The sequence below is a fragment of the Phoxinus phoxinus genome, assembly GCF_949152265.1.
Source record: "Phoxinus phoxinus genome assembly, chromosome: 11".
In the NCBI taxonomy this organism is placed as follows: Eukaryota; Metazoa; Chordata; class Actinopteri; order Cypriniformes; family Leuciscidae; genus Phoxinus; species Phoxinus phoxinus.
Genome location: NC_136886.1, coordinates 17,741,340 through 17,768,526, shown reverse-complemented (window position 1 = coordinate 17,768,526; position 27,187 = coordinate 17,741,340). Strand labels below are relative to the sequence as shown.

At 36.5% G+C, this 27,187-nt stretch overlaps 2 protein-coding genes across 2 annotated transcripts in view; both read left to right on the top strand.

The window, feature by feature from the left end:
- kif1aa (kinesin family member 1Aa) overlaps positions 1-17,800 on the top strand; it is a 79,095-nt gene extending 61,295 nt beyond the window's left edge. Inside the window, exons 37-52 of the mRNA XM_079627896.1 lie at positions 1,005-1,113; positions 2,649-2,715; positions 2,826-2,910; positions 3,006-3,111; positions 5,908-5,934; positions 10,618-10,732; positions 11,566-11,699; positions 11,796-11,857; positions 11,960-12,105; positions 12,198-12,395; positions 12,499-12,570; positions 12,820-12,944; positions 13,880-14,008; positions 14,146-14,338; positions 14,414-14,532; positions 14,710-17,800. Coding sequence (XP_079484022.1) covers positions 1,005-1,113; positions 2,649-2,715; positions 2,826-2,910; positions 3,006-3,111; positions 5,908-5,934; positions 10,618-10,732; positions 11,566-11,699; positions 11,796-11,857; positions 11,960-12,105; positions 12,198-12,395; positions 12,499-12,570; positions 12,820-12,944; positions 13,880-14,008; positions 14,146-14,338; positions 14,414-14,532; positions 14,710-14,752 — 1,730 coding nt within the window. The 3' untranslated portion in view covers positions 14,753-17,800. The remainder of the gene's footprint in view (positions 1-1,004; positions 1,114-2,648; positions 2,716-2,825; positions 2,911-3,005; positions 3,112-5,907; positions 5,935-10,617; positions 10,733-11,565; positions 11,700-11,795; positions 11,858-11,959; positions 12,106-12,197; positions 12,396-12,498; positions 12,571-12,819; positions 12,945-13,879; positions 14,009-14,145; positions 14,339-14,413; positions 14,533-14,709) is intronic.
- A 1,489-nt stretch (positions 17,801-19,289) lies between these two features.
- scly (selenocysteine lyase) lies at positions 19,290-26,951 on the top strand. The gene is made up of 13 exons (XM_079627893.1): positions 19,290-19,514; positions 19,966-20,081; positions 20,199-20,308; positions 20,407-20,507; positions 21,980-22,163; positions 22,387-22,514; positions 22,792-22,953; positions 23,041-23,147; positions 23,258-23,294; positions 23,481-23,564; positions 25,417-25,519; positions 25,864-25,939; positions 26,419-26,951. Exons 2-13 carry the CDS (start codon positions 19,969-19,971, stop codon positions 26,570-26,572), a joined length of 1,359 nt encoding a protein of 452 aa, XP_079484019.1. The 5' UTR covers positions 19,290-19,514; positions 19,966-19,968; the 3' UTR covers positions 26,573-26,951.
- The last annotated feature ends 236 nt before the right edge of the window (positions 26,952-27,187 follow it).

Genomic DNA, 27,187 nt, shown 5'->3' with positions numbered 1-27,187 from the left:
TGCAGAATATTCATTTTGGGTCATTATTATTATTATTAGGTATTTCGTTGTTAGGTTTCTTATGTGTCATATTCAATGTTTTGTCTTACAGAAAGAGAACATTTTAAATAAATATTAATAAGTATATGACAGTTAAATATGAGTAGGAATAGTTCACCTTCAAATTAAAATTCTGTCATTCAGTCATATTTCATTCTAAACCTAAATCTGTTTCTGTTGAACACAAGGTGAATTTTTGAGCTATTGTTTTTATATAATGTAAGAAAATTAGTAAAAGCAAAACAACTACAAAAAAGCAACACAATTGTCTTCTGAAGCCACACGATATTCTCCATGTAAGCGCATGAGAGAATTAGAGAAGTCAGTGTATTTCATATCTTTAAAAAAAATAAATAGGTTGATCTAGTTCACAAAATCTGAATGAATCAAACAGATCCAGTTCTCTAGTTCAACTCACTGACTCAATATGCTGCTATCGTATGATTTCAGAAGACTTGTATGAATCACTTTTATGATGCTTTTTTTTGTTGCTGTCATTTTGGTGCTTGATCCCAGTACTCATTAACTTTCATTACATTGAAGAAAGTGGACAGAATAAAGAAAAATCTCATTTTGTGTTCCACAGAGGGGAAAAAAAGTCATACAGGGTTGGAACGAAGTGAGGGTGAAAAAATAATGAGAGAATTTTCATTTTGAGGTGACCTATTCCTTTATTAATTCTGCTTGGCCTGTGCAGATGTTCAGGGATCACTGTTATTCACTTGACTTTATTCATCTTAACAGCAATGTGCCTTTACATCGGACCCCTGATCTCCCACTCCTGGTCCTCTCTAACTATATTCTCTATTCCTCCTTTTATTCTGTGATCCATATCTTCCTCTCTCCTGTGAAACTCTAGTATCCCTCTCATCTGCCATTGAATTATTATATCCTTTTGGTCTATTATTAACTCAATATTGGTTTGACTCTCTTTGTTGTTCTTTCTTTCTCTATTTTCTGCATAGTACCTGCCACCAAACTGACAGCTCTCACACGACCCACTGCAGGACCGTGCCACTGTAAATACGACCTGATGGTCCTCTTTGAAATCTGTGAGCTAGAGGCCAATGGAGAGTAAGTGTCTTGTCTAAACATTGACCCTTTCCCTTTACTGATTCAGTCTGAGCAGAATAGATTGTAAAAATCGATTACTGTCTTCAGTGTGGCCTGTAAAATCAGTGTATCCGTATCAAATGTTTTAATTGTAATGAATTATTGTATGTAATGAATTATTAATTGATTTTTAGATCATGATATAAAGGAAATCATACCTGTTCTCATTCATATAATTGCTCTCAGTATCATTAGGAATAATTTTAGACACTTTACAACTCTTCCCAAAGGACATTTTACACACTTTACATACAGTACACTGTATGTACAGTTTGGGGTCAGTACCGGTAATTTCTTTTGAAAGAAATTAATACTTTTATTCAGCAAGGATGCATTAAATTTATTGCTGTCAAATCGATGAATCGCTATTAATCGCATCTAACATAAATGTTTTTGTTTACATGATATATGAAGACTTCAGATGCAAAAGCCTCTTAAGTGTCATCTGAAATTTTCTTCTAAAAGGAGCATTTTATCAAGCTCGTAAATTTAAGTTCAGTAATTTCACTTTAATGACAATTAATATGTAATTTGAATTGCCATTAAAGTGAAATAACTGAACATAAACATACAAGTTTGATAAAAAAATTCATTCTAGAAGAAAATTTCAGATGGCACTTAGAGGCTTTTGCATCTGAAGCCTTCATATATACAGTATGTGTGTACTGTATATTATATTATAGATATTTCTGTGTGTGTGTTAGTGTGTGTATATACTGCACACACACATATTTATACATTTATATATATATTAGTGCTGTCAAAATTAGCGGGTTAACGCATGCGATTAAGTTTTTCAGTTTAACGCAATTAACGCAGCATTCGTTTTTTCTGTCATCTTTTGACTGTCTTACATTATATCATCACGCTCTTATTCATGCAAATGCTTATAAACCATTAAAGCGCGACAAGACGAAAGAGAAAGTGCTGAATCGAGTTCTCTTTCTCGCTTGAACAAACGTATGTGCTGTATGTACAGTATTATGTTATACAATGTCATGTGTGCACTGTGGTCTTAAACTCAAATTAACTTATACTTATACTGTACACATAAAATTTGCACCAGCAACATTTTTGTTGTACACACACATGACTAAATGACAATAATAGCTGAATTTTCTTTATCGAAATTTGATCTAATAAATTTGTTTCGTGGTAACATATGAAAACAATGATGTCTAAGAGACATTTTTTTATCAGCATACCAAACTGGACATGCTTAAAGAAAGTATAATAGTTATTATATAAGAAATATTTTAAGACACATTTTCTATAGTGTGTATATATATATATATATATACATATATATTTATATATGTATATATATATATATATATATATATATATATAGATTAAAATATATAACATATTATTAAGTAAATAATTATTCCTAATGAATAAATCTATATTTGTACAGTAAATCCTACACTGTGTTTCTACATCCAGGAAAGCTTGACTGCTGGTTATTGTATTTGACATGTATCTGTCCCTTCCAGCTATATCCCAGCCGTAGTGGACCACCGGGTTGGCATGCCCTGCCATGGCACATTCATGTTACATCAGGTACCGGAAAATTTTCTTTTCTTTATTGTGTAACACAGAAAACCATAGTCCATACTATTTTAACATTCGAGTACAATATGACATATAACAACACAACATTTACATAACAGGGCATCCAAAGGAGAGTTACTGTCACCATAGTACATGAGTCAGGAAGAGATATCGAGTGGAAGGAAGTGCGAGAGCTGGTTGTTGGTGAGTTTGGCCTCAAATTCGAACTTATGCTCAATGCATAATAAGAGCGATATTGTGATATTCAGCAAACGGGATGTATTTTTTGCGATTGATAGGGCGCATCCGGAACACTCCTGAAGCAGATGAGACGATCATCGACCCCAATATTCTCTCTCTCAACATACTGTCTGCAGGATACGTTCGACCCACACAAGATGACAGGTACCTTCCCAACCCTAATAAATATGTCAAGAAGACCAGTAAGTTTACAAATAAAATGTTTTTTCATGTCTTTAACACTAAACACAAAACATCTTGAAAATTATGCTTGTCATTTTATATATAAGAGCAGTACATGGAGGATTTATTCTTCTGTTATGAAGCCTTTTTTCTCCTTGAACACTCGGTAGCAGAGTTTGTCCACTTTGGCTGTTTTCACTCCACTCTTTTTAATACCAGGTCTCCATTTTAGTGATTGCTGCACTTAATACGACTCTCTCCTCAGCCTTGGCATATGATCTGAGAGCTGAAGCCAAGCCTGTGAGACAAACAGTTCTCTGCACAACTTTAAAGCGATGAGTTTTTGCCAAAGAGAAATGAGTCTGTGAACCAAACCTTCCAAACAGCTCTTAAAGGCTTGACACAAGGGAGTGATTCAGAATCAAACGGCAACGCAACAGTGCCAGCCTTAGATAAAGACCAGAAGTATATTTACACTTTTATGTTCCTTTGCGCAAACATACCATAACTCGCTGCATGGTTGTGGGCACTGACAACTGACACATCCTAGGACTGCCATATTGAGGCTTTTAGTATTATCGACAGGGTGCAAAGTATGCTTGGCTTGGGGAAGTCTGATCCTCCAATTAAGGTTTGAACCTTAAAAAGTAAACTACTGTTCAAAAGTTTGGGGTCGGTACAATTTTTTGAAAATGTTTTTTAAAGAAGTCTTCGTTAAACTTACCAAGGCTGCATTTATTCATTCAAAATACAGTAATATTGTATTACAATTGTACAACAAATATTATTACAATTAAAACGAACTGTTTTCTATTTTAATACATTTTAAAATGTCATTTATTTCTGTGATGGCAAAGCAAACTTTTCAGAAGCCGTTACTCTAGTATTCAATGTCACATGATCTTTCGGAAATCATAATAATATGCTGATTTGGTGAAAACAGTTATGCTGCTTGATATTTTTATGGAAATATCAAAAATACTTTTTTTCAGGATTTTTTGATAAATAGAAAGTTCAAAAGAACAGCTTTTTTTTTTTTTTAATCAAAACCTTTTGTAACATTATAAATGTCTTCACCGTTACGTTTGATCAATTTTATGCATCCTTGCAGAATAAAAGTATTAATTTCTTTAAAAAATATATATATATATTGGGGCATCTGACCCCAAACTTTTTGAATAATAGTGAAAGTAAATTGTTTAAATTTTACATATTACATACGGAATGTAATTAATACAGTTTTTTTTTAAATTGTGTCCAAAACTATTTTCAAAAACTGATGATATATTCAAAGATATTTCTTCCTGACAAAACTGCTTCTTTTCACGCTTTTTTTCATTAACAGCGTCAATATCATTAATCCACAAACAACGAATCATTTTGTGATTTAACTGAAAACAATATTTTTTTAAGGGAAAATAGTCAAGTCATTCTTAGACCCCTTTAAATGTTAGTCATTTTAATTTATTTATGTATTTTTTTATATTTACGTAACACAAGTATATCATACAAAAATGTTTTGTGTAAAAAGTTGACTGTTGTTAACTGAAAATTAAATGGTTAGCGTTTGGCTAACTATGCTAGTAGCTCCAAACACATTTGATATGTGCAGAATGAACAGATTTTTATTTATTTTTAATTCTAAGATTGATTTATATGGTACACAGGTGGAATAAACGTAAATAATAAACACAGGTGGGATAAATGCTTCAAATATATGAACACAACCTCTCAACACACCTCTTTTATGTTGGATTGTGTTTAATTATTGCAGAGACCTTTCTGCATGACATAACAACAGCGAGTCGGGATACGCATCGCTTGACTGACAGACTAATTCCTGCAACTGCTCTTTTTCTGTTTAATAAAACTCATAACTAATAAAACTAACAATTCCCCTCCCACTGCACACATGATACCAAATGTGGTTTTATTAGCCACTATGAAGGAGGTCACAATTCAATCTGAAGATATGAATTCACTATTTTCCGACATGCAGGGAATTGAAAAATGGTTCTCTAGTTCACCTCCTCGCTGGTTGTGCAAGTCTTCCCATCTGATGCTGGTCTGCATTTGTGTCCATTCTCATCTGTTCATTCCATTCGCTCTGTCCACACTCCATTGCTCAGATTCAGCTACTGAACCACACAGTGGATCGAGCTCTGCTGGTCACCATCACGTCGTTGTGATCTGCATGTGAAGATTTTCTTTTAAGAAAGCTTAATGTTAAAAAACACTTAAAGCTTATTTATGAAACTGAACTAACAGAATCCATCATTAACATTCTCTCATCATGATAGTTATTGGTAACAAAATGCTACGTTTCTCATGTCACGTTACACGCTAGCAGCCAAACAAAGCATTTTTTCATCTGCAATGCATTACTATGACATCACCTTAAATGGGCATCATATATCAGCATCCAGACTTTGCAAACATCGAATGCTTAAAGTAAAGTCATGATCATTATATTATCAGATTTATCGACCGATGCAAAACTGCATGAAAGAGACATGATTACAAACCTTTCAAGCAGCTGTGACCTCCTCTCCTGCGATGTAACCACAAGTCCTAACTAGATCATCCACACTAGACCTACCCATAAAAGCATGTGTCGGAGCTGGACTCATTCACCAAGGACAAAGATGTGACAGGAGAGTTGTGCAGAGGTCTCATCAGAAACAATCCGTTGGGCCTCCACACAAGCTCTTCTCCACAACCTTCTGATTCTGACATTTCTCTAGTCCACTAACAGAATGTTGTTTTGTGTTTTTCCAGACAGTTTCTTGATTCGGACATGCCTAGGTATATTACCTTTAAATCCCTATGCTCCCATTTTATCAGACACACACACACACAACAGAATGTGTTTTTTTCATCTTTTTATTTCTCTAGCCATCTGTCTAATCAACCTCCATCGTTCTTTGCGTACTTTTTTTGGCTCTCAAATACTGTTCTTTCTGCAATCATGTTGGTTTGTCTATTTTTTTTTGCTCCTTTCCTCCTACTATTTCGGAAAATGTGAGAGAATTTCACTCTCGCTCCTATGGAAATGCTTTTGTGTGTGAAGCTTCTGTTATGTATTGTATTTTTTGCACCAGGTGACTGGATTGCATGGCTTGGCTTTTGTATGGGCTTCATTTTTGGCTGAATCATTTACAGGAGGTGTGGTAGAGATCACAGTCACGTTCCCGGTTTATAGGGAACATTCTCAGAACTTTACGTTAACACTCTAAAATAATCTGATCTTTAATAATGCTCTCAAAATGGAACCATGGAATCAGATTTTTTTATTTCCTTTATGTAACAGAGGACATTTAAAGCTAAATGGTGTTTGCAAAACGATAAACTAAAGTTCACATAACCAAGAAAAAGCATTGAACATTTTGAAAGTTTGATTTTGGACATTTCAGAGAACATCATAACAACGTTTTATAACTAAAGGGAACGTCAGCAAAACTTTCTTAGAACATTTGTGTTCGCTGAATCCATTTTATGACAACTTCACAAATACATTTGTAATCTACGTCAGCCACTTCTTCATCAGTCACACATTCCTCCAATTTAAACTAAAAGCGTTTTTATAATATTTTTAATGAGTCACTCTTACCACACACGCTCCATCAGTCCCACATAAAATGTATTGCTCTTGCTCAACAAACTCTCAACAAATTAGCTGACATCTCTTAATTAAAAATGTATGGTTTCATTTAAACAGTTCTGCAACTAGATCAAGTTCCATCACAAATGTCAAAGCAACACCATAAAACACTATTTGGCCTGTGTGGGGCGATAACTGTTGGCCAGACCACACACCATGTCTGTGTTGTTTATGGGCGGGAGGGCTTGATCTGCTAACCTCAGTATTAATCATGAATCTCTGAACAAAATTAGTGTTATGTTAGTCCACTGAGATTTATGATCTCATGCGGGAAAAAATGCGTTTATTCAAGTTTATTGACAGGCAGTCTTCCCTTGCATTCTCTGCTCACATTAGCTATTCTTTTGTACCACTAGGAGGTAGTGTTGATCACATTTCTTTAAAGGTTTCATATGCTGCCTGAATGACTATAAGCTAACATTTCTAAGGGCTTCTTGCAGATTTCTAATTATTAAATCAGGACAATATTCACAGGAAGTATCTGCTTGTTTGTAAATATAAGGGTGGTGTCGCCACAGAGCGGTATGAGAGCATTGTTTTTATCCGAATCTGTTTTTCTTGTTGCAATGCCAGAACTGTTCCATTTGCCAGGGCTATTACAGATCACACTGAGAATTTTATTTATCATCCACATAATTTAACTCCCCATTTTACAGTAAAAGTACATATAATGCGTTATAGTATTATACCTGTAACCTGTAATTCACTGTATATGGTGGTAAGATAATGTACAGTTAATTAATAAGTGCATTTACATCTGCAAGATGTATGTTTAGAGTGTTTGCGCATCTTAGAGTGTTTGCGTCTCGAAGAGGTTTCTTGTCAGATGTTAAATAGACATTTAGAAAATGTCTTTAAGATGTTTATGATTTAGAATGTAAAACTGCTTTTTATAAGACGTTTATCAGATGTTTGTACACATCTGATGTTTTCCAAATAAAGGGCTCTTTAGCAGACATCTTAGAGATGTAACTTTGCTATCTGGGAAACTTTTTTACAGTGTAGGTGCTTCTTTAAACTTTCAATCTATAGTCCAAATGTAGAATAGAAGCAAATCCCAGCTAACAGGAAACATTCTCAGAACTTTAGCTAATGTTCTGGCAAGGTTCTCTCAAAGTTACGAACAAACGTTTTTCCAGTTAATAGAATGTTCATTAGTTATCTGGTTGAAAATTGAGTTAAAGCAATGTAAAAACATGTTATCATAACTTATTGATCATATAAATTTTTACAGTGTACATTATAAATGAAATGTTTTTGGACATTAATCAAACGTGTTTTTTTTTTTTTTTTGTACTTCAATACTTACTAGGCCTACTTGTTTCAAAATGTTCAAACCATTCAAAAACTAACGTTCCCATAATGTTTGTAAAATGCTAAAAATGGGAATGTTCCCCTAATGTGGAATGTTTTTAGAGAGAGAAAAAAAACATTTGGACATTCATGGACATTTTGAATGTTCCGGGAACTTTCAGAAATAACGTTTCCTTAATGTGAATGTTATCAAAATGTTCTTAGAACATATTTTTGTTAGATGAGTAATGATTTGGGAAGGTTAGATATCCTCACATAATTCCTCGAAGTATTTGATATCATTCTTAGTACACACGTGTCACCTTGGCAACTGTACTATTATCCACACCCCAACATCCTCCAATGTAGTTCTTACTGTCCCAAGAGTTAGCCAGGGAGTTGAGTATAGCCCTGCTGTGGGCTTTTACTCCAATTTTAATGTCCAGCAGTTTGGGTGGCAGTGTGCAGCAGCTCAACAATCCATGTAAGCATTATCTTCAATATTATTTAGGTCCTCAATGCAGGCAGAACCAATAAACTTAGAAAGAAATGTCTCTCTGTATATTTTGCCAAGAACATGAGTTATAGTTTGGATTGGCTGATATAAGAAAATTAAAGGGAAAGAAAAATTGAAAGGGAAGGTAAAACAACAGGAAATCTCTTTTATCGTGTATAAATGGGAGGTGGAAATTATCCTCACAATCCCTCATCTTGCTTGGTATGCTGAGCTTGATTTGTGTGTCTTTTTGGGAGTTAACAATAGCGTCAGAAATGGGATGGCTGGGTGTCTTCTAACTGTTTTTGTATCCTGCTAAAGCCAACTCAAAAGCCTTCAAATGCATATGCTATATGGTCAGCAGCAAAAATAACCCTGTCTACACCTTTTCAGCACTTATTTTTCACTTAGTAAATCTGACAGTAGTTGTTTAATGTCAAATGAGAGTTTGCGCTGGCGCAAGCTGTTAGTAAATCTGACCCTAAATCTGTCATGGCCAAGTCTCTGTCAAGTTGTATATATTAGTTTCATAAACCCTGTTAAAGAAACAATCAATTCAGTATTTAAAAAATAAAAAAGTAATACTTGCCTAAAAGAAAGTATACAGTGTGAAGGTTTACTTGAATCAAAAGATCAGTTTATCTAGCAATTAATGGATAATGATCCATTGCAACCAATGAATACATAAACATGCCTCGTGAGGAGATGCATGACAAATAAAAAAAGAGTCTGTTCCATGATACACGACTAAATTTTCTGTGAAGTCTGTCAAGTCAAATGGCCTAAAATCTGCAAACTGGCTTTGACTTTTGGCAACTAGCATTGACTTGTCCAGACTGTAAAAGTCTAGAAAATGTCTTTTCTAGAATTGTCATTTTTGGATGAACTTTCCCGTTTAGGACTGTAATACATTAAGTGGGACAGCCCCTTCCACACAGTGACCCTTGAAATTTACCCCACCATGTTTAATTATTTTCTCCCTATTTCTTCAACAAATCAATTTCCAGTACCTTTTTCAGTCCTTTTTTTTTCTTTCTCCAAGTCTGAATGACAGCCACAAAGCTGCCTACTGGGTCATGCCGGTCCATTCACTTTCACTCGACATAAAGCACACAAACTTAATCTATCACATACCTCAGAGAAGCTCGGCCCCTCTCATGTACTTCAGACTCAGGCATTTCCAGATTTAAGACCCTTACCTGGCGTAGGGCCAAGTGGATCCAATCTGTGATCATTTCAGTGGGTTATGACCTATATTTATCAGAGCGAGGGAGGGTTCTGTAGGCTTGAAGTTCAACAAGGTGAATATAACCTATGTGTAAGAGGCAGCCCGTACTATTTTCATATAGTATTCTATTTTCATGAAATGGGATTGCTTTAGGGTCAATATTAGTTGAGTTGTACTTCATGGAAGTTTGTGAAATCGTAACAAAGCTGATGTGAGTTGATTGGAGATGCAATTACATCGCTCACTGAGATAAATTTGCTATATACTTCAATACCGCAGTTTACCTCTCTGAACTGTCTTATGATTCTATCATTGATTCTTTCCTTTTCACCTAAAGCATTTCCTTGGGGACTGATTCTAGGTATAAGTGTCCCCCTTGTACCTGCCTCCCTCTTTGAATGGTTACGTCTTTCATCCGTCATCATTTTAATTTTATTGTTGTCCTCTTTTTTTATTGATAACTGTCATCGTTCTGCACATCATTGGTGGTGGCATTCATATCTAGTGATGAAGCTTAAGTGTTTTGTTGCATGCATTTATATTGTCTCGTAGTCACAATCTTAAAATGTCACTTTAAATGTCACTCTTAAAATATGATCTTTTTATCAAAGTAAAACAATTTTTTTTTTATTATTGCCTTTTAGTAATTGTTTTGCTTAAAGCTCACACTATGTATTATGTATTAACATAGTTAATGCATTTAGCCTGTTAATATATTCAAACTTCTAACATGAATAAGAGATTATGTACATTCACCTTGGGTCGATGTTGAAATTATATCGTTAAAGCTGTTTTCTACCATTGATATAGGACATTCTTCCGTTTTGATGCTGCTTGGGATTCATCCATGCACAACTCTTTGCTGCTAAACCGTGTCACTCCTTATGGAGAGAAAATCTACATGACTCTGTCTGCTTACTTGGAGGTAACCAAGGCCATTTACTTATTTAGTTACATGATTTAGTTCCAGCTAATTTAATCTAGCAAACAGCCAATGGCATCTGTAATGGTTGAATCAAGTACATATGTGAAAGAGAAACCTTGTGGCTCTATAGAGCACAACAGTATCTGCACAGTTTTAGTAGTTCCCATTCATTTTTCCACAGACAAAAAAAAAAAAACTTTGCAAAAGATGTTATCAAAAACTTTTTTTTAAGTATAGAACCAATATATTAAAAGGTTTTTGAAAGAAGTCTCTTATGCTCGCCAAGGCTGTATTTATTTATTTGATCATAACACAGTGAAAAACTAATTATGAAATATTACAATTTAAAATAACTGCTTTCTATTTCAATATATTTAAAAACATGTGTTTATTCAGTAATTTTCAGTGTCACATGATCCTTCAGAAATCATTATAATATGCTGGTTTGTTGATCAAGAAACATTTCTTATTACCTATGTTGATAACAACTGCTTAATATTTGTGTGGATTTTCATTTAATAGAAAGCTCATAAGCATTTATTTATAACAGCATTATTTGAAATATTTTTTGTAACAATTTAAAAGTCTTTACTCTTACATTTGCTCGCTGTACTGTAGAGCTCATTTTGTGTAATTTGTTCGATTCTTTTATTTTTATTTTTATAAATACGTTTAAATAACATGGACTAATGATTTCAACAGAATCATACTATCAATAAACAACCTTGGAGCTCATAGGAACCCAACTGTTGTGCTCTATAGGTGTTTCTTGTTCTTGGTCATTTTAAGCACCATTTTAGATCGAAAAGCTTACATTTGTTTTCTTTTCCAAGATGAAGAACTGCACACAGCCCACAGTGATAACCAAAGACTTATGCATGGTGTTCTACTCGCGAGACGCCAAGCTCCCGGCATCTCGCTCCATCAGAAACCTCTTCAGCAGTGGCACCTTGAGGCCATCTGAAGGGTACGGATGCTTCAAATTACAGCACAAGTCCTTTGCAGTGTTCCTCTTATAATTGAAGTTACCATAAGGTTTTCTGTTGTATGTTTTTACACGTAGAAACCGTGTCACTGGTGTGTATGAGCTCAGTCTGTGCCACCTGGCTGATGCAGGGAGCCCAGGTAAGACACTAGTCTGTTTAACTGAGGGTTTATGAGATGTGGGGCAGTTTACATTACATTTTAGGGGAGGTTCTGCTGTTGAAATGACACCTGAATGTGCAGGAATGCAAAGACGGCGCAGGAGGGTGTTGGATACGTCGGTGGCGTATGTGCGAGGGGAGGAGAACCTGGCTGGCTGGAGGCCCCGCAGTGACAGCCTCATCCTGGACCATCAGTGGGAGCTGGAGAAATTGAGCCTCCTGCAGGAGGTGAGAACATCTAGTTATTTGGTTTTTAATGTGAAATGACAAGAATGTGTCTTGCTGAGTATCTGACTTAATTTCCTTCTGCGGTATGTTAGGTGGAGAAAACTAGACACTACCTCCTCCTTAGGGAGAAGCTGGAGTCCACCCTGCTGCTGGGCCAGGAGTCGCTGCTGTCCTGCGGGAGTGAAGATCTAACCGAGTCCTCTTCCCCATCCACCCACCTTGGCCTGGGCCACAGCCCCGGCCCCGGGCCCGAAACACCCAACGAGAGGCAGAAGGAGCTGGCTGCAAAGGTTTTTTAAAATTGAAGAAATTTTAAGATCACTTCAGGAAATCGTGAGAAAAAGGCTCTTGTCAATCAGTTTAACGGTCCCCTTTTCTGTTTATCCCCAACAGTGTCTGCGTTTGCTTAACCACACCTTTAACAGGGACTACAGCCACGTGTGTGTTAGCGCCAGTGAGAGCAAGGTGAAGATATAAAAAAAATGTTACACTATTTTACACCTTTTCCTTCTGTCAGTTATCAACAATACAAGCTTTTAGGACCTCAGGCTGCTGAGAATATACCGCCTTAAAAAAGGAGTTCTGACTATTGCTGCAGAAACCTACTGAAATTAGTCATGTGATAGACTGAAGATTTCTGAAGATATCTTTTTTTGAAGGAGCATGTAGTGTTCTGTGTTTAATGACTGTTTTCTCTGTTGTGATGTGTTGTAGTTGAGTGAGATGTCAGTAACTCTTTTGAAAGACTCAGCCTCAGTGTGTGCTGAAAGCACTCTCACACCGTCCTCCACATGTCCATCACTTGTGGAGGGACGCTACGGCCACAGCACTGATCTCAGGTCAGTAAATAGTGACTGCTGTCTCATTTAGAGATTTAAAAGAATTTTAACAAGCTGATTTATGCAATACAGACCAAAAAAATGCAAAAATTACAGTTTTTTAAATGTTTTTTTCTTCTTCTGGCCACTCCTGTCTACTATTGGCCAGACTGAGGGTGTGTTTACACGTAAAACTTTTTATGCGTTTTTGGCCATTCAGTTACACAAGAACGATGTTTTGGGGGCCTGATAACGCAAACTTTTGAAAATGGGTTTTAAAGTTCAGTTTTTCAGTTTTTGAAAATGATACCGTTATCGTCTCCATGTAAACTACAAAAATGTGAATTTGAGAAAACTGTGACGCCATGGGCACGCGTATCACGTGTTCAGTCTGCAGGTGCATATTGTTTCTTTACACATTAACATCGCCAACTACTGGCATGCACATTACAGCGTTTTCAGTCGTTTTCGTGGATCCGGGGATCGTTTTGACAATATTGTCGCATGTACTCTGAGAAATAAACCACAAAAGAAAAACGTTTCTGTGTTTAGTACATTGGTGTCGTGTAAGCGTACCCTTAAGCCTAGAGTATACTTTGGTTTTTACGTGTACACGAGGGTCCACGTACAGTGCGCATAACGCAAATATTGTCACCAGAATATATATACATTTATAAATATAAATTATATAATATATATAAATGTAAATTTTACTAAATAATTTGGAGTCTAAAATTGCAAGAAAACCTAAAAAGTATGTCTAACCAAGTTGTGTTACAAATTTGAAGTTGATATCACAAAAATGTAGCCCTCTAAAAGGGAATGCAATGTCCAATTTTGAGTGCTTATGCTTTTGAATGAATGTCCACTACCAGGGCACTGACAGGTACAGGCTATATTGTCATGTTTAGGAACTAATACAGTTACATCTGTATTCATACTGCTCATATGTGTAGACCCCCAACACCTCGATCTCGTGCTGTCAGCCCCATCCCTGAGTCTGAAACAGAGGGCAAGAAGTCTCCTCCACTGTCCAGATCAAGGACCCACACTTTCGTGCCAGATATTCAGGAAATCCGTGTCAGGTAAAACAAAAAAAACAGAAGACAAGCAATTCCTTTTTCTTTTACATTTGCCTGTAAATTAAACTCAATTTCTGAGATTTCATGAAGTTACATATTTGGAAGATGACTCTAACCTGTACTCTATTGTATTGTCGCAGCCCAATTGTGTCAAAGAAAGGTTATTTGCACTTCCTGGAGCCCCACAGTAATGGCTGGGTTAAGAGATATGTGGTGGTACGCCGACCTTATGTCTACATCTACAACACAGAGAGAGACACAGTGGAAAGGGCCATTCTTAACCTGTCCTCGGCACAAGTGGAGTACAGCGAAGACCAGCAGGCCATGCTGAAGGTAAAACATCTACAAATAGTTTCTTTTCTTTAAATAAACCGACTGAACTGTAACCCATGTCTGTCTGAACTGCAGACCCCCTACACGTTTGCGGTATGCACAGAGCATCGTGGGATTCTCCTTCAAGCCAGTAATGACAAGGAGATGCATGACTGGCTGTATGCCTTTAACCCTTTGCTTGCCGGATCTATCAGGTACGGTGGAGCCCATATCTAACTCTTACACACACACACACACACACACACACACACACACACACACACACACACACACACACACACACACACACACACACACACACACACACACACACACACAGAAAAAAAAGACCTTACATGCCAATATTTGTTCAATTGTCTTCTTCCCGTCAGGTCTAAACTGTCTAGAAGAAGAGCCGGGCAGATGAGGTTTTGAGCCCACCACATGTACAACTCTTCGAGGACAAAAAACACTAAGGACTATACTTGTAAATAGATCTACTGACAGATCCCCCAGTTTCTGTGCTCAATCAACTCGCTGACCCTTCATGTGTGTACCTGCACCTGCCCACACTAGCACCAACTGTGCACCTGTATCTTAAAGGCCCCTTTGTTGTGCATCTACAGTGGCCTAAATATTCAACTTATAGCGCCAACAGAACAGGCTAATGACGTTTTCGGGTTAGAGATAGTATGCTTATGTAGTCTTCAGCAACATTTTAGAAAATTTGAAAATTCTGAAGCTGTCAGCTCATGCAAACACATCTAAATTTGGTACTGTGAAGAGTGACGTCCATATCTTGAGTTTGGTGGGAAAACGGACCACACGGCCTTATTGTGCTACTCCTGACTTGCAAGTCTATGGGTTTAAAGCTGGTCGGTATTTAAGTCAGCAGACCCCATATGTTTATTTATCTCTTGGCTATGGAAGATAGAATTGATCAATGATAAGCAGTTCTTAGCAAGGAGCAGATGAATCACATCATATTACGCTCTTACTCTCTTTAAGTGCAGTTCTTGGACACAGTACAGCCCACCATAAATACTCATATACCTCTATAATGTTTCCCTTGTAAGGCCTTGAAATGCAGTTTTCAAAATAATCAGGACGCATGAGGAACAATTTGGCAATGGAAAATGGTTGCATTCTCATACCTCTGTATGAGAAGAACCATTATAAAGATTTGGCCTATTTTTGTTGGAGTACTGGTCAGTAGATTTATCTCAAATGTATCATAATCCAGTCTAATATTTTATATTAAAAAAATTATCGGTATCCCCAAATTATCTTATATCTGTCTAATTTATTTTTAAAATTTCTATTAAAGTCTTATCTAGGTAGGTATTTATTTAACATGTTTTTATTTATTTCAGCATGTATTTATTGACAAAGACTGTAATATTTTTTGAAGAAGTACAGTGCAATGTCTGCATATGACACTTTTTTTTATCATGAGTTGACTAAGCTCCATTTTACTGACCGCACTGCTCTCATCCCCCCGACACAACGAAATGGCATTTGGGGAACAGGTTAGAAGTGAATGCTGGGATAGCTGCTATAACATGTAGATTACTTGAATTTTACTTTTTAGATGTTAACTAGTTTTGGTTAAGAAAAAGGTTTTTCAGGTAGAGAAAAATGATCATTATTGCCCAGAATCTTACATGAGTGTTTGTACAGTGGTCAGTTTTGGAAATTGGAAGGTTTAGAAGTCTGTTAGAACAAATCAAATGTACAGTTCTGATGGAATTTTCTATACGCACCCAGAGAGTGATGAGATATGATTTGTGCCTCTTGCATCTACTCTGTTTTTGTTTTACAATTTTTATCATCCACTTTCAGTTCTACCCTTCCTCTTTGTGTGTAATCATTCTTGTCCACAGGCAAAATCAGTTTTAATTCGGTTTTAGATAGTTTTCATAATGCACATGTCCTACATATGACTAGGTTTTGAGATTTCTAAGCATATCTAGTAAACATACAGTATATAGCATATTCCTCAACTGATTTTACTTGCAAAATGAACAAAACAAATCTACTTATTCACCCAGAGTGAACAAGTTTATCATCTCTAACACCATCATGGACTCCAGGAAAAAGCCCTTCTATTGTTCCAAACATAATTTTGGTCCTTTTTTTATGTGATTAAAATCATATAAAATATGTGACGAGCTGATAGATGGCAACACGATACATTTTAAACTCCATTTTTGTGGTTTTATTTTTCTCAGGTCAGATTGTTGTGCTTATTTTTAATAGGCAAACCCCCTCAAAAACTGGAAACCATCTAAGCTGAGATCGCTGAACTACATTTTATGGAATATGAAACAACATTTTTGAGTTATATAATACCAGCAGCTGTGATTTAGACACTTTTTGTGACAAAGCATTTGCTAGAAGGTTGAGTCCTGTGGGCCAGACCTTGACTTGCTCATGCTTTCCAGATAGCTTATAATGTGAGATGATTGGATGATCCTGCAATTTGCCTAACTAAAAACAAGCCTTTCACCCATACTTGCATGTTCAGAGCACATATCAATTGTTTGCAAATCACCCGAGGTTTCTCCAGGGCAGCAAGATTCAGGCACATGTGTATGACTGAGGCCAGCCAACCTACAGCACATGCTCAGTACAGCAAGAATCTGAAACCCTGAACAAACCTCTACTGAAAGCCTTGATATGTCTATGAAATCTACACTTCTAATTCCAAAGAAATCAGTTACTAATATTGGTGTTTAGGATAGTATTCTGTTTCTGTGAGTAAAAGACGAAAACATATCCCTGATATGATTCTAAAACCCTGAAGGTCCTCTGTTCACCTTTTCCTTTTTCCATGTGTGTCAATCAGCTTCACTTTACTTTAATGACCAATTCAGAGTAAATATAAGCAATGCCACTATCTTTATAAACAAGTGCATATGTAAATAGTAATAGCGGGCATCAACAAAATTATTTAAAGAAATATATAGTTAAAATAATAACTTTAAGTTTTAGTACATACTGTACAAGCAAATGTAAATTGTCTAAGTTTTTGTCTGTGCACCTTGTAGAAAGTAATGCAGAGAGCTGAATTGGATTGTTCATGTTATAGCCTGTCCTGTACCATTTCTACTGGCAATTTCCATAAAACGTCACATTATCTTGTTTCCAAGCTAAAAACATTGCATCCATTTTACCACCTCCCAAAGTGCAAGAATGATTCATTTCTCATAATCGACACCAAATATCTGTGTGCTTCCATTCGCCTCTTATGCACAGACTCCATTCATGAGCATTTTTTTCTGTCATTTTCTCTGTTTTACTTGCCTTGTATATAAACATGATTGCTGTGAATGGTGTAATATGCAGTTGTAACCGGTTTGTACCATCTTCAGTGGGCAGTAGTTCAGTGTCTCTTTCTGAGTGTTGGAATTATGAGTCAAATGTTTGTGTACACTTAACACATTGTCAGATATGAAATAAATGTGGAACTTATGCAACACTACGAATGACTTTGTCTTTTGTGTGCGTTTATTGATTTTTGAGCCATTGTTTTATGCATGAGAAAATAGGAAAACTTTGTTGAGTGAGTGGTGCAGTGGTCCAATTCACACTGATTTTATTTCTGAAAAATAAACCGTTTAAACACTTATCCAAATAAACCCAAACGAGTTTGTTAGCGTTTGTCTGTGAGGTGTGAATTTGCCTTCTGACCCAGAAGACTAATTCGCCGCTGGTTCCTTTGCGATTTTCCTACGAGGTTTATGGGGTTTTTCAATTTATGAAGCCTGTGGTAAACATAACTTGACTATGCTATTAGTTTGACATTTTGTTCTACAACAAAAATTACACACACCCATAGAGAAAATTCATAATTTATAGCAGTTCTGTTCAATTTTGATAAGTAACAATAAACCAGCTTGGGGTGTGAGTGTGTATGCAGTGTACGCTGTAGAACAAAATGTCAAAGTGTCGTCAAGTTATGTTAATCCAGGCTCTATTTTACTCATAACTGAAATAGAAAAGTCTTGAAGGAACCAGCCACGAATTAGACTTCCGGGTTCTGATGTCATACCTACACCACCCTGAACTAATTGCAAGCTACTATGTATAACATGGAAGTCTGTTGAGATATAAACGTGCAATTGTGAGAATAAAGTCATAATTGCAAATTATAAACTAAAAATTGAGAAATATATTTTTAACTTGTCGCAATTACCCTTTAAACAAATATATTCTGTGTCGGAAAGCTTCCATAGAAGCACTGAAATGAATGAAGGTCAATGTCATAACTACAAGTCTGATTCAACGCTGGCATTACTAATTGATTTCGGGAAGAAAAGGAGCAAAATACTAAAAGCCACTCTAGATGCCTGGTATCTGAATTAAGTACCATAACAACACCTTTTACCAGAATTTGCCATGCAAAAAGTTTGTATACTGGCTTCTCAGCACTGTGATTTGATTGGCTAATAGCCTGTCAGTTATCTTTTGTAAGGTCAGTTCTCATTGTGACATTTTTTAAAATCTCATTTGCAAATGGATCACTCAACTTGGCTAGACCTAACTTCTTTTACAGCTCTTATTTCTTTTCCTTTATCCCCTGAAATCCCTTCTAATGTCCACTTAAACCCTTTAATCCTTTAATTCCACCAATGTTCAAGTTACTTAGGCAGGTATCTATTTTCATGCTTATTTTTTTAGATAACTTACTATTATCTATTCTATAGAGGTACCAGTAATTATTTAGGTATTACAGTGTTTATTCTTTAGGTACCAGTATGTTTTTTATTTTTTTAATTTTTTTTTAAAGAAACTTAAATGTTAAAACGGTTTGCCAGCTGTCGTGCCTCAAATCTGATCATGAACAAAATTGTAAAACGCTACTACGACGAAGGCTAGTTCATGAATATTAATAACGTGACGTGCCACAAACATTGAAGGCTTAGGCTTGGCTTATTAATATTACTACAACTACTACTACTACCCGACCAGGCTACACGACGAGACGCCCTATAATGTTTACCATGTAACGTCAGCACGATCTGATTAGAACCAAGCCTTCGCTGTAGTAGAGAAACCATAGTAGACAGTATGAGAGAAACAGCGACCGTCTAGAGAGGAGTGCGTTTCCGGTTCAAAGTACAACGTGCTTCGATCTGCCGTATCACCAGTTTAACTGTGAATCATTGACAGGACATACGCTTAAAAATAAAAGGTCAGTAAATGGTATTTAATTACATTCTCAGGTTTATCAGTTATCTCAGCGGTTGTTGTAAAGCGACTGTAAAGGCAGTTTAAGTGTTAGCTGTCATGCTAGACAACATACAGTAATGTGACTTGACCAGCAGTCAATCATCTAACTTACAGTATGAATCAAAGTGGAATAAATTACTTGCATTTGATTTTATTGCGACAACGACATTGTGTTGAAACTTCATTTAGATTAAATTGTATTAACAACAATGGCTTGTCTGACTAAGAAAAAAAAAACTTGTTGTGTGACGTGACCTATTTTTTTTACAGTCGTGTATATCAGACCCAACAGATATGACCCTGTTTTTGTCGTCAGATAGTGGTCATAATTTTAAAGCAGGTTTTTATTGCCGTGCATGTTAAGACTGATGTACAGTAGTTTTTTAACCTTTTTATCTACCAATGTAATCCAGATAATGGCTGAGAAGTTTGATACCCCTGTCATCCTGGATCATAATTTATGGGGAACCTTAACACCTCATTGTGCATCTGACCTGGATCATCATGGTGTGGCTGATGGGCCAGACAGGTAATAAATATATCAATCAATACCAAATATCAATCCTAGACTGGAAATTAAGTCATTTGCATTCGATACGCCACATGCTCCAGAATGTAGTTTGTAAAACAGCTTTGTCTGCTGCAGAATATACATGGATTACAACGCCACCACACCAGTCGATCCAGAGGTGATCAAGGTTGTTTCTGATGCTTTAACTGATGCATGGGGAAATCCCAGCAGTAATTACCTACCAGGTATGAAGTTTTCAAAGATGTATGGCAGACAGAATTGTCATTTTTGGGGGAGAACTATCCCTTAAACACATGCTCATATAGTTTTCCACCAATACTAGGTCTGAATGCCAGAGACATCATTTACCATTCCAGAGACACCATTGCAAGGATGGTTGGTGGAAAAGCAGCAGACATTATTTTTACTTCAGGAGGAACGGAGGTAGGGGGTTTCAAGAGCACAGTTCAAACAGAATTTAGCAAATGTTCTTCTTTCCTTATTCTTGCACAATATTGAATGCCTTAAAAGCTGTTTCATATGGGTAATTCACACTTCATGAAAACAATAATTATAGTGAGTAAAAGATAATAGAAAGGTAAATTAATTTGTGAATTAATCTATTTTTTTCCCCTGCAATTTCACTTCTGTTGTAGCTCTGTTCTAGACCCGATAAAGGTGCGGTCACATTTACAGTTGCATGGCGAAATTTCGTAGGCAAAGTCCAGTCATTTCAATATGAATCTCCGTGATCGGGAGTCTCACGTGAGCATCGATTTTATTAATGTGACTGCACCTTTGATATCGTTGGTTCCTTTATAATAAATAAATAACTTGTCACTCATTTGTAGTTGTACTTAATTCATGCATGTAATGTAATAATTTAGTGCAGTAATTGCCTGTTCACACCAAAACGAAACTACATACAATTAATGCAATAAACATTTTCATTTTAATGAATGGTAATGCTGCTATTTAGACACACAAACATTTGCATGCCATCAATGTAACAAGCTTTTTTTTAAGGAGAGGTGTTCTAATTTATTCCCATCGCCCGGGAATGGCTTTAATATCCACACCCGGACGCATGTGTCGTGTCCGCACAGCTTTCAAAGTATACTCAACCTTGGACTAGCACGGTTGGTCGAGTTCGACACATGCGCAGAACAATTGCGTATTGTCAGCTAGTGGACTCATCTGTCCCGTCTGTCTTTCTTGCTGCTGTTGTATGCGCACAGTCCGCGCGGTCTAAAAAATTGGAGTTATCTAAAAAAATATCCTGGCTCTTCCAAGTTTTATAATGGCAGTGGATTGCAACCAACAGATTGAAGCTAAAAAATGTGAATCCAGCATCAATCCATCGTAAACAAACTTCACAGGGTGCTCAGGGGGGTTAATAAAGGCCTTCTGAAGCAAAAGGATGGGTTTGTGTAAGACGAATATTAATATTTAACAAAGTAAAATTCTAGCTTCCGGCCAAACGGCCATATGCAGTCTACTTGCCCCTAATGCGCAACTTACGAAATTTATGACGTCAGAAGTAACATAGTGCGTCATGGCGTAGCGTAAATGTCTTAAGTGGAATCCGTATGTTCGTTTGGCCTGAAGTAATCTAAAGTAAACTAATCCTTTAACCTTTTAATAACAGAGGATGAATCTGGAATCGGCTCTAGTCTCTGTACTCTTGTATTTGGTGTTGATTAATTTTCATTCATGCTGCTGACAAATCACATGACAATTTAGACCGAACATTCGTGTTGGTGTGAACAAGCCTTTACAATTGAAACACTGTCCGTAACGCTTCTTGTGGTAGTCCTAATGATGCATTACGATTGTGTAGAGCGGTGCATTAAATACATGAAAAAAATGATTCCACTTTATCTTTATTTAGCTCTCTTTTTCTCCTGGACTTTCAGGCCAATAATCTGGTGTTTCACACAGCTGTGGAGCACTTCAGGAAGAGCAAGACTTCTGCAGAGGAAGGCATGAACAGCCAGCAGCTGAATGGAAGAGGCTCCTTACCTCATATTATCATCTCTAATGTGGAGCATGACTCCATCAGACTCGCAGCTAAACACTTGCTAAAAGAGGGCAAAGCAGGTTAGTTAGCACTAGCAGGACTGGACTTTTGGTCTAAAACTTCAAATGGAGACTTTGTTCTCTAAAGGTTTAGCTTGAGGAAGTGGACATTTATCTCAATTTATTACTATAACTGAGAATATTGCATCCAAAATGTGTCTATTGCTATCTGTATTCAAATATGAATGTGAATGATCGCAAGATATCTGTGCTCTGATTGGACCTTATTGGATTCTCGTTGTAGATGTCACATTTGTGCCCGTTTCCAAGGTGACGGCACGGGTAGAGGTTGAGGATGTTATTGCAGCGATTCGTCCCACCACTTGCTTGGTGTCGATCATGCTGGCCAATAATGAGACGGGCATCATTATGGTGAGCGTGTTGCCCTGACAGCAGTGTGTCAAACTATTTCATAGTTAAACAATATAACATGGCCTTGTTTTGGCCATTGGGACAAGGCTTTATTGCGAGTGTGAAATTGCATTTATAAACAAGTTTTTTTATAAACATTATGAGTAACTTACAGTGTAGATGTAGTATGGCCAGTTAAGTTTTGCTGTGCTAATGATAATAATACTGTAGGTTTTTTTTTTCTGCCATGATTTAGCATAAGCACTCAGAGTAACTGATGAGATTCTCCCTTCAACAGCCAATTAAGGATATTTGTCAGAGGGTGAAGGATGTAAACAAACAGAGGGCAACATCAGCTCCCAGAATCCTCCTGCACACTGATGCAGCCCAGGCTATCGGAAAGATACGAGTGGATGCACACGAGCTGGGAGTAGACTACATTACCATTGTAGGACACAAGGTAAGAAACACGAGACGCTGTTGATATCTCATCTCTCTCTAAGCGAAGAAAATTAGAGATCACAATCCTGTTGATGGTGTGTTCCAGTTTTATGGCCCTCGAAACGGTGCTTTGTTCGTGAATGATCCTGGAACCACAACCCCTGTTTACCCTCTGCTTTTTGGAGGAGGACAAGAGCGCAACTTCAGGCCAGGGTATGACATGGTTTATTGTGTGATGTTGTTTCATGTATGGGTGATTAATTAAAAAAAGGATGTTACAGACTCAAATACGAAATCAATACAGAAATCTCTTTATTTCTCAGAACTGAGAACACAGCAATGATAGCAGGCCTGGGAAAGGTAAAACCCACTAATACTTGGTTGACTGTGTTTGTACATGTAAAATAGTTCTAGTATAGTAATAGTAACTCAAAGTATTTGTTTATGTATTCATTTATTTTATCTGTTTATTTTCAGTATAAAGTTTGCTGTTTGTTCATGTGAAAAACATTTTAAATACCTTTTCTTTTTTTGGGGGGGGTAAAGGCTGCCGAACTGGTAAGCTTAAATCTAGCAGAGTATGAAGCTCATCTCCTGGATATCCGATGTTATCTAGAGCAGAAGCTGCTTGTGAGTCTTGTTTCTGCTTTATAGATGACTGGTACAAATATTTCAGTGGATATTACTTTAGTATATATTAGTGCTTTCAAATCGATTAATCGTGTGTGTGTGTGTGTGGTACAGTTCAAAAATTTGGAAACATTACTATAAAAAAAACAAAAAAAACATAACAAAAGTCTCTTATGCACATCAAGGCTGCATTTATCAAAAATACAACAACAAAAAAACGTAATAGTGAAATAGTATTACAATTCAAAATAATGGTTTTCTGTTTGATTAAAACAAGATAAATGAGGATGTGATTAATTGCGATTAAAAAAAGTATCTATTGACAGCCCTATGTATATGTGCACACATGTATTTACAAACTTTTATGTTAGATGTGATTAATTGCAATGAATTGATTTGACAGCACTGATGAATACTGATGATAACAGAAACGTGTGTGTGTGTGTGTGTGTGTGTGTGTGTGTGTGTGTGTGTGTGTGTGTGTGTGTGTGTGTGTGTGTGTGTGTGTGTGTGTGTGTGTGTGTGTGTGTGTGTGTGTGTGTGTGTGTGTGTGTGTGTGTGTGTGTGTGTGTGTGTGTGTGTGTGTGTGTGTGTGTGTGTGTGTGTGTGTGTGTGTGTGTGTGTGTGTGTGTGTGTGTGTGTGTGTGTGTGTGTGTGTGTGTGTGTGTGTGTGTGTGTGTGTGTGTGTGTGTGTGTGTGCAATCAAACCAAAATTTATTCAGACACCTTCAACATTTCTTACATTATCACAGTTTATTCACTATAGTTTAGAAAATGGTAATACAATGACAAGAACTCAGAGTTATCAAATCAGTTGATATTTCACTGGTTTTGGCCATCCTTCCTTCCTAGACTGTCTCACAAATGAATTACCGGTAGGTTGAACAGCTGTTAAAATTTAAATACACAATTTGATAATACCAATTTAGGTCAACCAATTACAAAGCAATGCATAATTTTGTTCAGTCTGTGGTGTAAAAAGGTTGCATTAGCAATTAAAGAAAAAACGCTTAAGCAAAACATAATAATAATAATAATTCGTTACATTTATTTAGCACTTTTCTAGGTACCAGTACTCAAATAGAAGAGGGGAATCTCCTCAACCACCACCAATGTGCAGCATCCATCTGGATGATGCGACGGCAGCCATATTGTGCCAGAACGCACACACTGCACACCAGCTTATTGGTGGAGAGGTGACAGAGTGATGAAGCCAATCAGTATATATGAAGATGATTAGGAGGCCATGATGGGAAGAGGCCAATGAGCAAATTTGACCAGGATACCAGGGTTACACTCCTGCTCTTTTTCCGAAGGACATCCTGGGATTTTTTAATGACCACAGAAAGTCAGGACCTCGGTTTAACGTCTCATCCGAAGGACGGTGTTCTTTGACAGTATAGTGTCCTCATTACTTTACTGGGACGTTAGGACCCACACAGACCACAGGGTGAGCACCACCTGCTGGCCTCACTAACCTAGTTTTCCCATGAGGTCTCATATCCGGGTACTGACCAGGCTCAACCCTGCTTCGCTTCAGTGAGCAACCAGTCCAAAAAACAAAAACATGGCCAGGTCAAAGTTTCTGAATAATTTTTGGTCCCAAATTTTTATACATTTTACTGATAGTCCACTTTATGAAGAATCTTTGTGTATAATATTTCACAGTTAACTTTATTTGTCTATCCTCAATTACATACATGAACTATAGTGTCCAGCTCCCACTAGTCAAAAAAATCTAAAATTATATCTGGTGTCTGTATATTTTTTGGTTTGACTGTGTATATATATATATACCTGCATATATTTCATATTTATTTTTTCTAATTTTTATTGTATTTACATTTTTCAGGCTGTCTTTGGAAAAGAGAAGATTCACTTTAACAGCCATTTTTCTGGATCAGGTGTTTTGCCCAACACATGCAATGTTTCCATTTTGGGAAGAGGACTTCAAGGTGAGTGAATGGCCATTTTCTAGCCTCGTAATTTGTCTTTCACAGTACATATATGATTATTTAATTCTAACCCTAACTCCTGATATTTACAGTTCAAAATATCACCTACATTTATAGTGCACAAATGTACATTAAACATTCATAAAGATTCATCACAGACAGTATATGACATGATCACAGAACTGACATGCAATTCCAGTGGCTCCATTTTCCATAACAACATTAGTGATGTTTTTTTCCCCACATGTGTATTGGTCAGAAATAGGTCAGGTCTTGACCCTGCAGATTTGTAAAACACAAGAGCTCTTGTGAATAATTGATAAGACTCTTCCCCCCTGCCGTAGGGCGTAGAGTGCTGTCCACCTGTAGGAGGTTGTTGGCCAGTGTGGGTGCTGCCTGCCACTCAGACAGAGGAGACCAGTAAGTCATCTGTACTTACAATCAAAATGTTTGGGGTCAATATCAGTTGATTTTTGTATAAGGACAGTTCTGAGTTTTCTCCAGTTTTGTCAAATCCTGTCCCTTGAACCCCTAAATTATTTTTGTTTACGGATGTGCTCTTAAATCCTAAAATATAGCTTAACCATGTATTTAAAAAAAAAAATGTTTTAAATTACATATTACAAGATATAACCAACAATACAAATGTTTAAACATGGTTTTTAGCTTCTTATTTCATGAATTTCTTGCTTTCATTGTTAAATATTTTCTTTAAAAAGTGTAATGATGGCTCAAAGGTTATGTTTAAATGTTTAAGTGATTAGAGCGCACAAAAAAAAAGGTTCACTAGAACACGGAAAAATTAAGTATATTTGAGCCTTTAGTCTTTTCATAAGATTTCAAAAAATATTTCGCTTAATCCTTTTTATGGAAATTTTGTTGTGCTCTCAATTCCTTAGACCTTCCTATATTCTTCTAAGCTGTGGGATTCCGTATGATGTGGCTACCAACGCTCTGAGGATTAGTGTGGGTAGAAGTACCTCCCGTGAAGATGTGGACATTGTCGTGGAGGATCTGAGAGACACTGTAGAGCAACTGGAGCGAATGAACTAGCACCATTTGTTCCCTGAGGTGTGGATGTTGCACAATGGTTTATTTAGTCTACAGCTATGTGGCTTTGCACTAATTCGATAGTGTCATGACATGAGTATAGGATTCAGGTTTTAGGGTCATCATCAGGTTGCACTGTATGGATCTACAAAGTATTTATTTAACGGAATATTATATTTGATCTAAATCTTATTTGGTTAAAACATTTGATATATGGAACTGCAGGGAATTTACTGTAGCTGATAAATAGTTTTTAAACAGCTTGTATATAGGGGTGTGATATACGTATCTTCTACGATAATATATTGTAATTGTTATTTTAGCAATGTGCGAGCTGACATTGAGTATGACACTCACTTTGCATAAACCAAACAAAAGCACACCTTGAGAGTCCACACTATTCACTGCTTGTTGTAGCCTATTAGAATGCAGTTAGAATGTCTCCATAATTAAAAATATGGGGGCAAATTTTTTTGTCTTTTATGTTTATATCATGATATAGTTAAGCAATATTACATAAACAAGAGGTTTTTTTTTTTTCAGAATATCCGCACAATTGCAAGTGAGATATTACATTTTTTATACAAGATAAAAAACAAAACAAGAAGTTTGTATTAA

What these genes read in the sequence shown, in the direction of transcription:
- scly (XM_079627893.1), top strand. Translation starts at nt 19,969, where the DNA reads ATGGCTGAGAAGTTTGATACCCCTGTCATCCTGGATCATAATTTATGG. An exon ending in ATGAGACGGGCATCATTATG is followed by an intron (nt 22,515 to 22,791) that starts GTGAGCGTGTTG and finishes TCCCTTCAACAG; the next exon opens with CCAATTAAGGATATTTGTCA. An exon ending in TTACCATTGTAGGACACAAG is followed by an intron (nt 22,954 to 23,040) that starts GTAAGAAACACG and finishes GGTGTGTTCCAG; the next exon opens with TTTTATGGCCCTCGAAACGG.